This window comes from Hyphopichia burtonii (genome assembly GCF_001661395.1).
Source record: "Hyphopichia burtonii NRRL Y-1933 unplaced genomic scaffold HYPBUscaffold_3, whole genome shotgun sequence".
Taxonomy (NCBI): Eukaryota; Fungi; Ascomycota; class Pichiomycetes; order Serinales; family Debaryomycetaceae; genus Hyphopichia; species Hyphopichia burtonii.
The window spans coordinates 264,064-279,077 of NW_017963730.1; the positions used below are offsets into that span (position 1 = coordinate 264,064).

General features: G+C 34.7%; 7 protein-coding genes across 7 annotated transcripts; 2 read left to right on the plus strand and 5 right to left on the minus strand.

Moving 5' to 3' along the window:
- Nucleotides 1–972: 972 nt before the first annotated feature.
- HYPBUDRAFT_196345 (uncharacterized protein) lies at nucleotides 973–1,557 on the plus strand. Its single transcript, XM_020222982.1, has one exon. The coding sequence runs from the start codon at nucleotides 1,219–1,221 to the stop codon at nucleotides 1,423–1,425; it is 207 nt and encodes a 68-aa protein (XP_020076597.1). The 5' UTR covers nucleotides 973–1,218; the 3' UTR covers nucleotides 1,426–1,557.
- A 194-nt stretch (nucleotides 1,558–1,751) lies between these two features.
- Nucleotides 1,752–4,162, minus strand: HYPBUDRAFT_152439 (uncharacterized protein). Its single transcript, XM_020221015.1, has one exon. It carries the CDS (start codon nucleotides 3,878–3,880, stop codon nucleotides 1,913–1,915), a length of 1,968 nt encoding a protein of 655 aa, XP_020076598.1. The 5' UTR covers nucleotides 3,881–4,162; the 3' UTR covers nucleotides 1,752–1,912.
- Nucleotides 4,163–5,523: 1,361 nt separating this feature from the next.
- PCL7 (Pcl7p) lies at nucleotides 5,524–7,971 on the minus strand. The gene is made up of 3 exons (XM_020222984.1): nucleotides 7,883–7,971; nucleotides 5,757–7,725; nucleotides 5,524–5,733 (listed from the first exon to the last, which is right to left on the minus strand). The coding sequence occupies exons 2-3, from the start codon at nucleotides 7,673–7,675 to the stop codon at nucleotides 5,682–5,684; spliced, it is 1,971 nt and encodes a 656-aa protein (XP_020076599.1). The 5' UTR covers nucleotides 7,676–7,725; nucleotides 7,883–7,971; the 3' UTR covers nucleotides 5,524–5,681.
- A 697-nt stretch (nucleotides 7,972–8,668) lies between these two features.
- HYPBUDRAFT_152442 (uncharacterized protein) lies at nucleotides 8,669–9,678 on the plus strand. The gene has a single exon (XM_020221016.1). It carries the CDS (start codon nucleotides 9,071–9,073, stop codon nucleotides 9,347–9,349), a length of 279 nt encoding a protein of 92 aa, XP_020076600.1. The 5' UTR covers nucleotides 8,669–9,070; the 3' UTR covers nucleotides 9,350–9,678.
- Nucleotides 9,679–10,175: 497 nt separating this feature from the next.
- HYPBUDRAFT_5401 (uncharacterized protein) lies at nucleotides 10,176–11,168 on the minus strand (the record flags this gene model as incomplete). The annotated part of the gene is made up of 1 exon (XM_020223500.1): nucleotides 10,176–11,168. One exon carries the CDS (start codon nucleotides 11,166–11,168, stop codon nucleotides 10,176–10,178), a length of 993 nt encoding a protein of 330 aa, XP_020076601.1.
- An 806-nt stretch (nucleotides 11,169–11,974) lies between these two features.
- On the minus strand, nucleotides 11,975–12,841 carry HYPBUDRAFT_96514 (microtubule-binding protein; the record flags this gene model as incomplete). Its single annotated transcript, XM_020223976.1, has 1 exon — nucleotides 11,975–12,841. A coding segment is annotated over one exon (867 nt), but the record flags the coding sequence as incomplete, so codon positions are not given.
- A 148-nt stretch (nucleotides 12,842–12,989) lies between these two features.
- On the minus strand, nucleotides 12,990–14,268 carry PEX4 (E2 ubiquitin-protein ligase peroxin 4). The gene has a single exon (XM_020219272.1). The coding sequence runs from the start codon at nucleotides 14,203–14,205 to the stop codon at nucleotides 13,006–13,008; it is 1,200 nt and encodes a 399-aa protein (XP_020076603.1). The 5' UTR covers nucleotides 14,206–14,268; the 3' UTR covers nucleotides 12,990–13,005.
- Nucleotides 14,269–15,014: the final 746 nt, after the last annotated feature.

The following is a 15,014-nucleotide window of genomic DNA, read 5'->3' on the forward strand; positions in this document are numbered from 1 at the left end:
CGCGAGAGAATCTAATAAGCTAGTACTGTCATCTCCAACTCTTTCACTTCAAAGGAGAATTGGCGGTTGGATTGCGGAAGAAGCAATCAATATACTTCACGAATGCAAGTTAAGGTTACCGATAGCTGACTTAGCAAAGCTTTATCTGAGTTTTGCTGATTTGACAATTGAAAAGACAGTGAACAATAAAGTTGCGATCCTTTCAGCTTTAGTCGAAAAGGGGCTAGGTATTCACCAGCCTTGTTACTTGAATAAAGTCTTCGCATGGTCCAAGGTAATCTTTGAAGCCATTAATTCCAATCCAGACTCATGCAAGTCACTTTTCAAAAAAATTCATATGGTGATAAAGGTTAACAAAACCAAAGGTCAACCTATTCCTCTTGCCGAAATCGAATGGCTTTCGACCACTTGCTGGAACCATGGAGTGGCTACAATAATGTATGTATCTTTTGAACTCACCACCTTTTCTTGTCCGATACTAACAAGCTCGAAAAAGCGAAGATGAGAATAAGGAAGAAGGCACCGAATGGTGTGCTAGGGGGGGTTCAACTTAGTAACTTTGTGAATGAAAGACTCACCAAACAAGTATGTGACACGCTCTTATCAAACATTTTGCCAAAAACACTAACTGGTTGCAAACAGCTTCATACAATTTGGAAGGAACTTTGTCAAACCCTCCATATCAGATCTGATGATCTATTAACTAATAATAGTTTGTGCGGCTAACGATAGCGAGGAGCCGCATACAAATCAGGATTGACTGCTAAAAAAAAGGAAAGGAAATAATCGGGAACGTCATCCCGCGAAATCGGGATGTGGCACCCGTACAATCAAGACTAGGAACGGGTTTTCTGGATTTTACAGGCTTTTAATGCTGTTGATGCTAGAGGGATTGCAAGAGACGATGCTCAGGTCTGAGAAAGCATCACCGATAACTGGGGATTTGAGCTTGTAAAAGATATAAAGGGTCCTAGGGAAGGTGCTGCGGCACAGGGCTGGCTGAACAAAACAAAGATAAAGAAAAGAAAAGATGCTGCTAAAAGAAAGGTTTGCTTATCAGTCCGCTAAAGATCGCAAATTTGAAATTGGTTCCAGAGTTGTTTTTGCTTGCAAGGGTTTAATCCTGTTTCTTAATTGAAACAAAAGTATAAATATGACAAGTGATCCGTTTTATTTTCCTAGATGATTGGCTACAACTTATAATTATATTCTTTAGTTATGGAGTCTACTAAATTAACTCAACTCAAGCAAAGTGTCTATATCCCACCGGCCAAAAGTGAGGAACCACAAACTGTTCCTCCATATCATCCGTGTCTAATAGTTCATGACTCACATACAGACCTTACTAAGATCAAACCTTGTGGTTGCTCTTCTGCATACTGTGTGAAGAACGCTCCTGAATGGATACCCAGAGCAAAGCATTAACATGCTTTACCTGGTGATCAACCTAAACTATAATATGCATTTCTAAGATTTTTCTTTATTTCTTGATCCTCCCTTTTATAATTAATATAATAATTTTACTTGTTTTGTTAACGCTACTTCGTTAACCCGCCAAAATCAATAGTGTAGTTTTAGGTGACGTGCTACAGTAAAGCATGCCAGTGGCTTAAATACGTAGAATGGACACAAATTTTTGACGCGTTTGTTCGTTGCAAAAGGTTATGTCAACTGGATTGCAATTAAGTAAGGTTGCAAATTACAAATTATAAATACAAAGGAATATTTTTAATTAAAGTATAATAATTAAACACCACAAAAAATTACAATCGTTAGTTTGAAGGTTCGTTTTTTTTTTTTTTTGAAATTTTGTCTTTTGAATCATTTCAAAACTGAATTATTGTAAGTTATTTCACTTGAAATAAAGAAAAAAAATTAAGAATACGTTGGAGAAATTTAAAAAAATGTAGGATTATGTTTGAGTAGAAGTGTTGGAGTTTTTGATTTCGTCCTTCACATCTTCCACAACACTATCCGGTTGGTCTTGTTCTTTGGCAATCATGACATTTGGATCGTCGTAGCTTTCAACCACTGATAAAATGGTTTGGTGGGAGATATCTGATTCTTCTTCTTGTGCTGCTTGTTCTGGTGTCACTGCTTCTTGAACAACTGTTTCTTCTTTAACTGGTTCAGCTGGTTCGTTAGCAGCTTCTTTTGCAGCCGGTTCTTCGGTAGCTAATTTTGCAGCCGGTTCTTCGGTAACTTCTTTTGCAGCCGGCTCTTCAGCTTCTTGTGTAGCTGGTTCTTCGGCAGCCTCTTTTGGAGTTTCAGCAGGTTCAGGTACTACCCCTTCTGATTCTGTATTTTCAACTGGAGTGGATCCTTGGGGTAGAGTTTCTTTAACCTCACTAGGGTTTATATCTTCAGTGACTTCTTTCGATTGGGGCTCTATTTCTTTGCAAGGATCTTCGAAAATACCACCCTTTTCATCAGTTGGAGAAGATAAACGTTTTGAGCCTGAACTTGAAGGTCTCAAAGATTCAATCTCAGGTTCTCCGGGAGTCTTCTTTTCAGTAGCTATAAAATCACCACCACTTTTAGGACTATCATAGGAAGTATCCACTTCTTCTGATGCTCTTTGTTTTGTATCATAAAAATTTTCCGAATCGACTCTTGTAATTGATTTATTATCAGAGTCCGAACCAGCGGCTTCCAAGTCCAATCTTTTCTTAATGACCGACATTGAAAGATGAGCATGTCTACCAATTAAGAATACTGGATGGAATATAACCAAAGTAATACAAGTAAAGAAAATCATTAAGGCATCTAAAGTCATAACAAAAGCTTCATGAGTGATTAAATAACCAGTCCAACCTTGAGCAAGTTCAACTACTCTATAAACACATCTAACATAGACAAAAGCTACTGAAACCAATAAGACAATAGGACCATAATGTACCAATTTACGACTTCTTACACTTTGATAATTTGGATTATAATAAGGATCTAACTGTTGATGTAAAGCTTTACCTTTTGGAGTCACTAAGAATAAGTGGAATAATCTTCCAAAAGAAAATTTAATATTTGGATTTGCTCTAAAATAAATTTTGAAAAGGAAATGGAATAATAAAACTAAGAATAATGACATTGAAAAAACTTGGAAAGCAATACCAGCAACCATTACATGGGTACCAGAATCGGTTGATTCATAATCTTGTATAGCAGTTGCAGCCATTGCACCACCAACGGCTTGAATCACTAAACTGGCAACATCACAAAAAATGAAAATATAAGAAAACCACATTGGTTTTAATATAGAATACTGTCGACCATATAAAATCAAAAATTGGGCTAATAAGTAGTAGATACCACCCATTATAAAAGCTGGAGCAATAGTTAAACTGATGATCTGACAGAAAAACTTGTCGTCATTAGTCCAATCATGTACCGATAAAGCTCTTGCTAAATAACCAGCCAATTCCAATCCACTACCACAAAAGAAAGCAATACCAAAATACCAAAATCTTGAATAAAGCATAAGACCAGTATGACAAACAAAGGCAAATATAAAAACTGCAGTGAATATCCAGTTGGCAGTTTTACTTAAACTAGCATCATATAAGTTTTTACTCCAAGCCAATTCTTCTAGATTAAGAGTAGCATTGAAGATTGCTTGAGTCACTTGAGGAAATTCTTGAGTAGCAGTAGCTGTTTGTAAGTACCCTTGGTTACTAATAACCGTCAAAGATGCCTGTGCTCCTCTAATAACTTCAGAAGCACTATACAAGGTAGCTTTTGCAGTAGCAGTTGCCGCAATTTCCGAAGCCACGCTTAAAGAAGATTGTAAAGCAGATGCATGAGTACTGGCAATAGAAGTCAAAGAGGTCAGGGTGGGCATGCTCAGAGCCACCCAGGTACCCATCTCTTGAGCAGAAGACATTATTCGATTTGAAAAACGAATTGGAAGCTAAAGAAAATGTCAAAAATGAAAAAAATTTCACTGAAAGGATCTCACTGGTGCTATACCCCAGGAGAAAACGGCAATGCAGCACGAAAAAAAAATGGAACCGGCTTTTAAGACAAATTTTCTTTCAGCCAATAGATTTATTTCCAGTAAAGGCTAAAGATGATACACCTGTAAGGATGTGGGTATTCTAAGGTATGTATAAGATAAAGCAAATCTAACAAACGAGAAAGAGAGATAACAAAAAAAAAAAACAAGAATCAGGAGAACTCGAAGGTTTTATAAAAAAGGAATAAGATTCGAGTAGGTATTATGAAAGGGTAACAAATGGAATTAGGTTTAGAAGTTACTAGGAACCAATGCAGCCCGGTTAAGTATATGTTTCTCCTTGGGAAAACCAAAATCAATCTAAATAACGTTGGGAAGGACATCGAAGAGGCAAAATCCATATATAAATAACTCAATGTAAATCGATGGGATTAACCCAAGGGAAAGTCTAAACTGAAACCAGCCTCTTTTATTTCTCGATTGGTTTCTTTTGGATGTCCTTGCTTTTCTTCCTTTTCTTCTTGCTTTGCAAGTTCTTTGCTTTTTTGCTTAGAAGCTGTTAAGGTTTTGATTCGATTTCGAACAATATAGACTCTCATTATTAGATTTACTTGGTACAACTACCATTTAGAGAATGCCCGAGTTGCAGACGGCAATTGCAGTAGGAATTCTTAAAGGAAAGGGAATTTTCCTTCTATTACATCTGGTTTGGGTAAGTAGGTACTAAAAACTGTATTGAGGGTTCAATGGAGATTCAAACAATACCCTGCTTTTGTTCTGCTATTGTTCTGCTATTGTTTAGCCAAAACGAAATAGTGGGCCAGACCCCCACTGTATTTTCTTCTGTATGTTTGTTTTTTTGCAGTAGTTTATTCTTACCTCAGGTAAAGGGTCTAGCTCTCTTAGTTGAAAATCATATCAAATCACTTCGCCATGGGTACAGACAGCCTCTAAATCTTGATTATTTTCTAGCTCTGACTTCAGTTAACACTCGCAAGACATGTTCAAATTGCTGCTGATTGTTTGAGTATGAGCATTGTAAGGGTTATTGTTAGATTTATTGTCTTCTAAAAAAGTTTTGCAAGATCCTCAAATTGTTTCAATCCTGTTTTTTTTGTTGTTGTAACTGGCAGTTGAGTTGGCTTGATTATTGACTACCCCTTCGCTAGGTACGCTTGATATTCCATTGAAGATATTGCATTGGAAGGATTGCATTGGAAGTATCCATACTCATCATTGAAGAGCTACTGGTTTGTTTTCAGGGATGAGCAACCAGTATTGCTAAACTTCAATGCCGTACTTGTCATTTCTATTGTCAAGGTCTACTTGTAGTCCCTTCTTTAACTAATTTGTCAATTGCCTAATTGTCAAAGATTACGTTTTTTCTAGGCAGATTAGAAAGAATAACCTTTTCTGATATACAGTTTTATGTTGATAATATGATGCTGTTATCAACAATCTCTAAGCCGTTCATATAATTCTTACTAATGATTTATGACGTAAAATTATTTTATTAAAATTATTTTATTGAAATTATTTTATTAAAATTATTTTATTGAAATTATTTTATTGAAATCATTAATTTAAAAATTACCATCAGATCATGGATCCAATGATTAAAAAATGAGAGAAGAATTGAAAATTAAATACTGGGACAAATGTTGAACAACTATTGAGACATATTGATACTAAGACATATTGGGTTAATACTGAGACAAGAGTGCTATGTTTATGTTTCAAACTTCAGAACAAAGGGTCTTGCTAAGCGGGTGAGAATAGATGTACTGGTTTCTATTCATTTGATGAGACTAATTGGGACTGTGTTTGAGTTTGACCTTGATTTTGACTTGGTGTTTCACTTTGTGAATGGGATTCTTGGGTGCCACTAACTAATTCGTTGGTTAGTTGTTCACGTTTCCAAAATTTCAATAGCAAATCACCGTAATTCTGTAAATCTTCCACTGAAATCATTAATTTAAAGTCAAGTAATAATAAAAATTGTAATTCTAGGTAATTTAATTCTTCTAATGGTAATCCACCAACTTTAGCATATCTTAAATTTTTATAGAAAATATCACTGAAAAATTTGGAACTAACGGTGATACCTGATATAATTAAACGGTGTATATTATATGAATCCATTACAAATAATTGTTCTGATTCATCATCAATATCTTCATTTTTATTACCTTCTTCTTCTTGTTTTTTCTTTTTCAGCTTTAAATTATTTGCCTTTTTAGCTATTCTATCAAAATAAACTAATAATGATAAGAAAACTTCATTTGTAACGGGACAATATTTAAGAACCCTAGCTAAATATGCATGTAATGATATTCCTGGAACATTAGTACCATGAAATGCTAATACGTTAGCCAAATATTTATTCTTCATTTCATCTTCTTCCTCTTCATCAGCATCATCTTCTTCAATGTCAATGTCTGAGTTAGCGTCAACTGATATACTATCATCGACGTTAATAGCATCATCTCCAGTTGAACCTCTTTGACGTCGACGATTTTCTTTCTCTAATTTACGTAATTTTTTCTCCTCTTTATATTTTTGTCTAATTGCAATTGTATTATCAAAATGATTGGGATGTAATTTATCATTGGCTTCGATTATTTTACTCAATAAACACGATAACATTAATATTAAATCATTCACAGGATAATCAACAATATTGAGATGTTCATCGTGAATAGAATCATTCGATTCATTATTTGATGAATTAGCCGCCGCAGCCGCCGCCGCTTCAGAATCTTTAATCGATAAACTATGTAGGAATTCTTTATAAGTCATATAATGATCAGGTTCACTTGGGATATATGAAGAAGGCCTTGAGTTATGATCAGGTATCGAAGAAGAAGAATCGGATTGGGATTTAGAATATTGGTATATGGGAGTTTGATTTGACATTGGTTTATTTTTAGGATTTGACGACTGTTGGAAAGAATTAAACGATCCAAATGAATTACCACCATTATTATTTGGTAATGAATTTGGTTGATATCTTTGTTGAGGGAAATTAAGTTGATTTGTTTTAGAATATTGTTGATTAAATTGGTCACCTTGCGAAGCATTTTGATGAGAATATATTTTATGAAGCGATGAAGAATTAAAAGAGTTAGCAGAGTCCATAGAAACATTGGTTGTTGGGATTGCATGAGCCATCATTCCATTTGGTTTATAGCTTCCAGTGAAATTTTGTTGCTGTTGTTGTTGTGCTAATTGATTCTGGGGTACGAAATTATTAGTTGATGCATTGTATGAATGAGGAGTGTTATATGAATGGTTTGAAGAGTATGAGGAGCTGATTGCATTTGGCGTATGGTGACCGGTGGGAATATAATTCATTGAATCACTTGTTGATGCAACAAATTGCGAATTATAACTTTGACGATTTGGGTAATAGTAATGACCGCTTTGATTCATCTCGCCACCACTGCCCAAATGAGCATTTTCATTATGAGAGGTCGATACAAGAGTGTCATAACTAGGTGGATTATTTGGAACTTGATTATGTGAAGCAGCTTGAGAATCTTGAGTCTCTTGTTCTATATTCGATTTTGTTGAAAGTAAATTTTTAGTTAAATTGGATATCTTAGTTTGTTTTGGATTGAAAGATGATGATGATGATGCTAATGATGACGATTGATTCGAGCTTTCAACGTTATCGGAAGATCTGAATTCGTTGGGATCCGGATCATTAAATTGTGAACTCATTGGAAATAATAATTTAAGCTAAAAGTATAATCAAGACTTGACACATAAAACTAAATAACTGGTTAGTAAATTGAATCCTGGAAAGTATTCATGACTTTAACTAGAGTTAATGATGATTACGAAAATCGAGCAAACCTTTGAATCAACCCCGAAAAAAGGTAACTAGAAACGACAAATAAAAGAAAAAAGTGTCTTGATAATACATACTAGTAATTAATATTGACTTAAACCAACCAAGGTCCAAAGAAAGAAAATCAAATACTTAAATGCAATTAAAGTAACGGTAAAGCAGGAGAAATGACAAATTATAATTGGGTTTTTTTTTTTTGGTCTTCTTTTAGTATTGTTTTAATAACAGTTTTCCAACCTTTTTTTTTAGATGAATAAGTTCTTTACCGTGAACTCTTATTTCCTTACCAATATCAAATTGAGCAAATGAAAACACTCAACCGACTTTTGAATCTAATCAACAAGAATTTATTAAAGGGATTTTGTTCACGCTGACACTCAGTTGTTTTTGTTCTAATTTTCCTTTTTTTGTGCCTCACGCACCCTCACTTATACCTAGTCAAACACTATGGGAATGCCAAACAGTAAGCTGAGAACTGGATAAACAAGTTGGTGGATGGGGTAGTTGGAGAGATCTGGTGAAGATGGTGGTTGGGCAGCGAATAACGTGGGATGTAAAAAAATATGCTGACTATTGGGGATGTTATCTTTGGACTCTATAAGCCGTACGTAACTCAAAGAGAGATTTGGGATAATTGGCACCTTAGACCAAGATATCCTTGACGGGGATTTGTGATACTTGCTCGTTTAATGGATCACTGCCGTTCAATTGACCAGCAGCGGGCTACTTACTCTATTCTAGGAATAAGATACTTGGAAGGATGTTGGCTTAATTCGATTGAAATTCTCGGGATTTCTAGGAACTAACCTTATAGAGAACCCCCGTACATTCACATATAACTATTCTTTATTACAGGACCCATACTACTGTTACTCTCCTGCTACTGTTTTTACTCTTACTATTCTATTGATCATATTCTCTTACCACTTACCTGCTTTACTTCTGCTCTTACTTCTGCTCTTACTACTGCTCTTACTACTCCTACGACTCCTACGACTCCTACGACTCCTACGACTCCTACGACTCCTACTCCTACTCCTAATACTGCTCTTACTCCTACTCTTATTACTATTTCTAATATTTCTACTCCTGCTGCTACTAGCCATACTGCTGGGGTAGTATGGATAGCTTGTCCACGGCATTAATCCTTTACTGTAAGCGTTTGCTGCAATTCGGGTGTACACCCATACACCAGGCCTTTGAAGAAGATCAAATAAAAAAATCAAACCAACTTCGAGGCCAACATCTCTTCTTTAGCGTATACCATGTCCACTGCTTCCAAAGTCACTTTTGCATCTAGTTGTCTTTTCGCCGCCGGGTCCTTTTGGTTCATCAATTACTCGCAACAAGCAGAAAGAGATGCATTAAGACAAGGGCCCATCAAAGACGCCGCTAGAATACAAGCTAAAAAAGAACAAGAATTTAATAAAAAGCAAAAGGCTAATGATGAAGAGCATAAACAACAGTTGTTATTAAAACAACAATATGAGTCGGTTCAACCATTAGCTCCCGAGATTATCAGAGGAGAAGAACTGGAAAAATAAGTGAAGTAGTTCAGTTGTTAACTTAAATATCTGCAAATAGTTCATCTAAAAATCTGTAAATAGTTATATAATACATTCTACAATTGTTTGTGTTCTTGGAGACACCCGTGGTATGGTTCACTTAAAGTAAACGTCCAGCTAGATGTACTATGATGCACTTTTTATTCTTCGAGTCATTTTCCTCTTCCGTTCCTATAAAACAGGTTCAACAATATTTGATCTGCCCTAGTTGATTCACCAAAACGGGTCATCAGGTAAGGGATGTTTGATCATCGGAAGTGAGGCTCTCGCCTCTGATCCAGCCAGGTCAAAATACAAGGATTGTTGATTTGAAAGACTCGTTAGTTGAAGAAAAAGGTTTTGTAGGTAAAAGTTTTGATTTAATGGCTTTTTTTATAGTGATGGATTTGGTGGGGGGACTACCCCGTTGTCTTTTGATTGTCTGTTTTTTTTTTTGCGTTTAGGTTAAACGATAAGCCAATTCATGTAGCTAGTGGTTCTTGTTGATGTCTAGCGCATGTCTAGTGCATGTCTAGTGTGACAGTGTAATGCTGATGTACATAAATAGGTTGAAGGTAATTATGTAAAAAAAAAAATATTATAATTATTGCAGAAATTATGCTAAATTTAGTGAAAAACATACGAATATATGGAATTTGGATTAAATTTTGAAATCTATTTAATATATATGGTAATTGAGGAGAATTTAAGAATTAAAAATGAATAAAAGATCAAAGATACAAGAATATAACGAGAAATGAAGCAAAAAAACCAAGTTTTTTTAGTGAATAATGAATACTAATAAGAGAATTCTCCGTTTTTAAAATCAATCTTCGATCGAATCAATAGCATTTTCATTATTAATTGATGGAGGAGAAGTTATTATGGAGGAAACAGGTAATACCTTATTCACGGGAATTGAATGAGTAGGAGGTGATTTTAATAATTCGTCACCATCAGCAGAATTATCAACAGAATTATCATCATCGTCATCTTGAGAAATTGAATTTGCTCTAAATTTTTCATTTTTGATTTCAAGATTGGTTGATTTATCATTTGATAAATTATTTATTATTACCGGAGAATCTAAATAACCACCATTAATTGAACTATTAGTATGATTAATTGATTTTTCCGTTGTTGGTGGATATTGTGATATTGAATTTGATCTAAATCGATGATGGAAATCCTGATTTTGATTACAATTCATGTTTATTGCTGTTGCATTGGCAACATCTTTTATATCATTATATGATATGAAATTCCCATTACTATCAATTGGGTTCATTGGAGGTGTTGGTGTGGTTGAAGTGACATTTGTTTCTGCTGAATTACTTGGTGAAAATGGTGATGAGTATCTTGAGTCTTCATCTTTAACACTCGAATTCGAAGGATTTTCATTCATTCCTACTAATATACTAGCAGCTTCTAGTAATTGAACTTGTTGATGTTTTGAAATTAATAATTTTTTGGTAACATTCCATTCTGGTGTATGTTCCCATAAATGTTTTGCTAATGAAGATATATGTTTATATCCTTTACCACATGCTTCACATCTTAAACCTTCTTTTAATCTTCCGGTTTCTCCTTCGGAAATCCTTCTAACAACAAATTCTCTTGATAAGTATGGTTGCTGTTGTTGATCTGGTGATTGTACCGATGGAGGACTTTGAGGATAATTATGTGGGTGATGGTGTTGTGGTTGATGCTGTTGATTATGTTGTTGTTGGTGGTGCTGGTGTTGTTGGTGCTTGGCCGGTATGGTATACGGAGAATGGGCAAGTCTTTTATTATAATGATTATGCGTGCTTGTAGTCATGCTGGATTCTTTAACTTTTATGTTTACTCTTTGGTTATTCTATCAAACTTGCTAAACAATAATCTTACCTTTTATTATTCATTCCTGGGATTATGATCTTCGGTATAAATATTGCAAAATTTTCAACCTTATACTAATATCACGAAGAATGATTCAAAAGCAAAAAGGTGTCAATTTGGATTTTCAATCACTGAATAGAATAGACACTGGAATATACCCAATAGGTTACTTCCTCTAGCAATTTCAACGTGTTTTCAACCAAAAGATGATGATTTGGAACGGGTCTAGTTTTTTTCTTCTCTTTCTTAAGTGACGGGGAAGCACAAATAGGAAAGCACAAAATATTCACAATTCAAAAACAAGAGCCAGTCAACTCTAATATTCTGGGATCAACGATATGGAAACTTGTATAAGATGAAGAAAAGAAAACTTTTCATAGAAAAAACTCTTCTCCATAGCGCTAATTTTTTGAGACAATTAAAATTTTTTTTATTATTATGTTTTTCTTTTTTTTTTTTTTTTTTTTTTGCTTTCTGAGGGTCTTCTCTACTTCTGTACACCAGTTGCAACTTTAACTTGGCTATTGGGCTATTGGGCTGTTGGGCTGTTTTGCTACTTAAGTCGGGTTGTGCCATCTGGTTGTGCCATCTGGTTGTGCCATCTGGTTGTGCCAGCGAGGTGTTTAGGTTGTGTCAATGATTTATATAATTGGTTGAACGCGTATTAAAAATTAATTATAAGTATTTAAGACAGAATTAAAAGGATTCAGAATCAATAATATCATCATCAGCGGTTTGACCATCGTCAAAGCCTTCTTCAGTTGAGTATAAGATCGATTGAATTTGTTTGGTTATATCCGAGACGGTTAAATTAGCAATTTGTTCTTGAATATCATCGTTGTTTAAATTGCCATTTTCTAATCTATATTCTTGTTCTTGAATATTTTGGGTTAAGATTTCAATTTCTCGTAATTTATTGAAGTAAAAATTTCTTTCAGTTTCCAAGCTTTCCACCGATATTTTATATTCTTGTAATTCTTCGGTTAACCCGCCAATTTCAATATTGGCTTCTTGTAAATCTTTATTTAGTTGTTGTACTTTATTATTTGGCTGTTGTTGCTGTTGTTGATGAGGAGTGGAAGGATTTAAATTCGATATTGAAGATTTTTGATTCAATGAATTATTTGAGCCTATTCTTTTCGAAACTGGATTAACCGCTGGTGAAGCTCGACGAGGGGTTATATTTCTACTTGGAGGAGCCGAGGTGGTTGATTTAGAAGCAGCACGAAGATTACTGGAGGAAGGAGTTGATTTTCTAATTGATTTAGCATCATAATCATCGTTAACATCTTTTTTCTCTAACCATTGTCTTTTGAACCATTGTAATAATTCTAAGTTATCTTGTAATCGACACTTGACTAATCGTTCAACGTCTATTGATTTTGTTATTCCGTGTTTATTGAATGCTGCTTGTAAGATCTTCATGTTATTTCTATAATCATATTCAGTAATTGCGTTTTCAAATTTTACTTTATGCATTGGTACATTACCATAAATACAATCCATTAATTGACAATAAACTGCTCCGGTCCCACATTTTTCAACCTTGGTATAATTGAGATCAAGAGTTTGATTCAACCATTGCAATAACTCGGTTCTGGATTCTCCCACCACCATTTTGCTTCTTATTGAGATGGTGTTGTTAAAAGACAGCCTATCGAATTAAAGATCAAAATAAACATTCTCGAGTAACGCCAAAAAANAAAAAAAAAAAAAAAAAAAAAATATTAAATAAAACACCCGTGCCTACAAAAAAAAGTCTATACGTATAACATGCATTAATTAGGAGAACCACCCAAAGACATCTTTCTTTGATATTCTTCTTGTTTTTTTCTAACTTCATTGACTTTATCATCAACTTGTTTCAAGAACTGCTGTTTGATTTTCTCGACATTTTCATCATTATCATCACTTTTACATTCATTAATTGGTTGATTTATAAATTTTTCATCATCGTCATCATCTTCTAGTAATATTTCCGGCAGGGTTGATTTCAGACATAATTTTTCAACTTGCTTGGTAACGTTCTGAGTAACCTGTTGTCTAACGCTATCTAAATCGTCATCATTACCGGACGAATAGTCAACTGAAGAATGAGAAGATTTTTGAAATAAATCATCGTCGTGATGATGGTGCATATGGCCGATTTCATTAACCTTCGCAATGAATTGTTTAGTGACTTCTTCTCCCACGTCATGGATCACTTTGAAATTGGGAGAGACATTGGATTTAAGATTTTTTTTCTTTTTTTGACTCGACTTATTAATAATTTCCGGATCGTTATAAAAGGGGTCTTTTAAGCTTTCTTGTAATTTTTTTTTAATTTTCGTGGTATTTTTAGTGTAAGTATCCGAATAACCACCGGTTATGATTGTATTATTCAAGTTATCCTTGATCAAGGATATGTCGTCATCGTCTTCTTCTTCTTCCTCCCTCACTTCTTCTTCGCTTTTAATTCCCGATTCGTTTTTGAAATGGTGATAGAAAGTATTATATTGCCAAATGTTATATTGCACGATTGATTCAAAGGCCAACTTATCATGTCGATATAAATTAGCACTATCGATATTGAGAGGCGAGTCCGGTTCGGGATGATCAATCAACATTAAGATGGCCACTATGAGATACTGCAAATTCCATGCCGGAGACCAATTCTCAGCTTTCAATATATCTAAGCATATTTCTCCGGTTTCAAAATTTATATTGGGGTGATTTATTGGGGTTTGATTATCAAACCTAATACTTGGGGGGTTCATTGGGTAGTTCAAAGGTATTTCAATGTATAAATGCCATTTCCCGTTATAGTAATACGGATTATCTTGTTTTGTTGGTTTACTTATATAAGCTTCCCATTTCATTATATTCATTTCTTCGTCATTATTATTAATTGGACTTAAGGCTATTATCTGGTGGTTTATTTGGCTGATGGGGGACTTATTTATTTGGTTCCACTCCTTGAATAGTCTTTTCTCTGCCATGATTGATCTTTCTGTAGTTCAACTAGTCAATCAACTAATCAACTAAAAGAAAAATTAAAATTTTTGTAGAAATTCAGAAGACACTCGGTATAAGTGCACTTTAAAAAGGTAAAAAAAAAAAAAAAAAAAAAAAAAAAAAAAAAAAAAAAAGAAAGCCAAAAGAAAGCCAAAAGAAAGCCAAAAAAGAAAAAAACAAAAAACAGTCAAACAAAAAACAGTCAGCCAGTCATCCAGTCATTTTTTCTTTTGTTCGCTTCCCACCACCAGTCCACCCCCGGTTTAGCTAGTCTGCTTTATCTGGTCTCTGGACTCAGTATCTGGATTTAAACTTAACCCTTCGTGCTATTCTGTGCCACCTCACAACATACTGTTGGTAAACATGGTTAAGCTTTGACTGCGTGTAGTGGGTGTGGTACGGGGGTGTGGGTCCATATCTCTATCTACCTATACATACTGTTTCTGTCGAAGGCCCAGCCTTCCTACAACGGCCCCACGAGATGGCCCTGCTCCTGGGACCGGATGATGTCAGTTTTATTAATAGGAAAACCCGGGAAATGTCAAGCGGTCATTACCGAGTGGTTATGACGTCTTCGAAACCGTTTCGAGTGTTGGTCCATTGTTTCGGCAAGATACCGGCGGGTTTCTATACGAGCCGTCACGTGAACCATGTATAGTATATAGAGTGTAGTATGTAGTATAGTATAGAGTGTAGTATGTAGAGTGTAGTATGTAGTATAGTATATAGAGTATAGTATATAGAGTTTAGTATATAGAGTAGTATATAGAGTATAGTATATAGAGTATAGAGT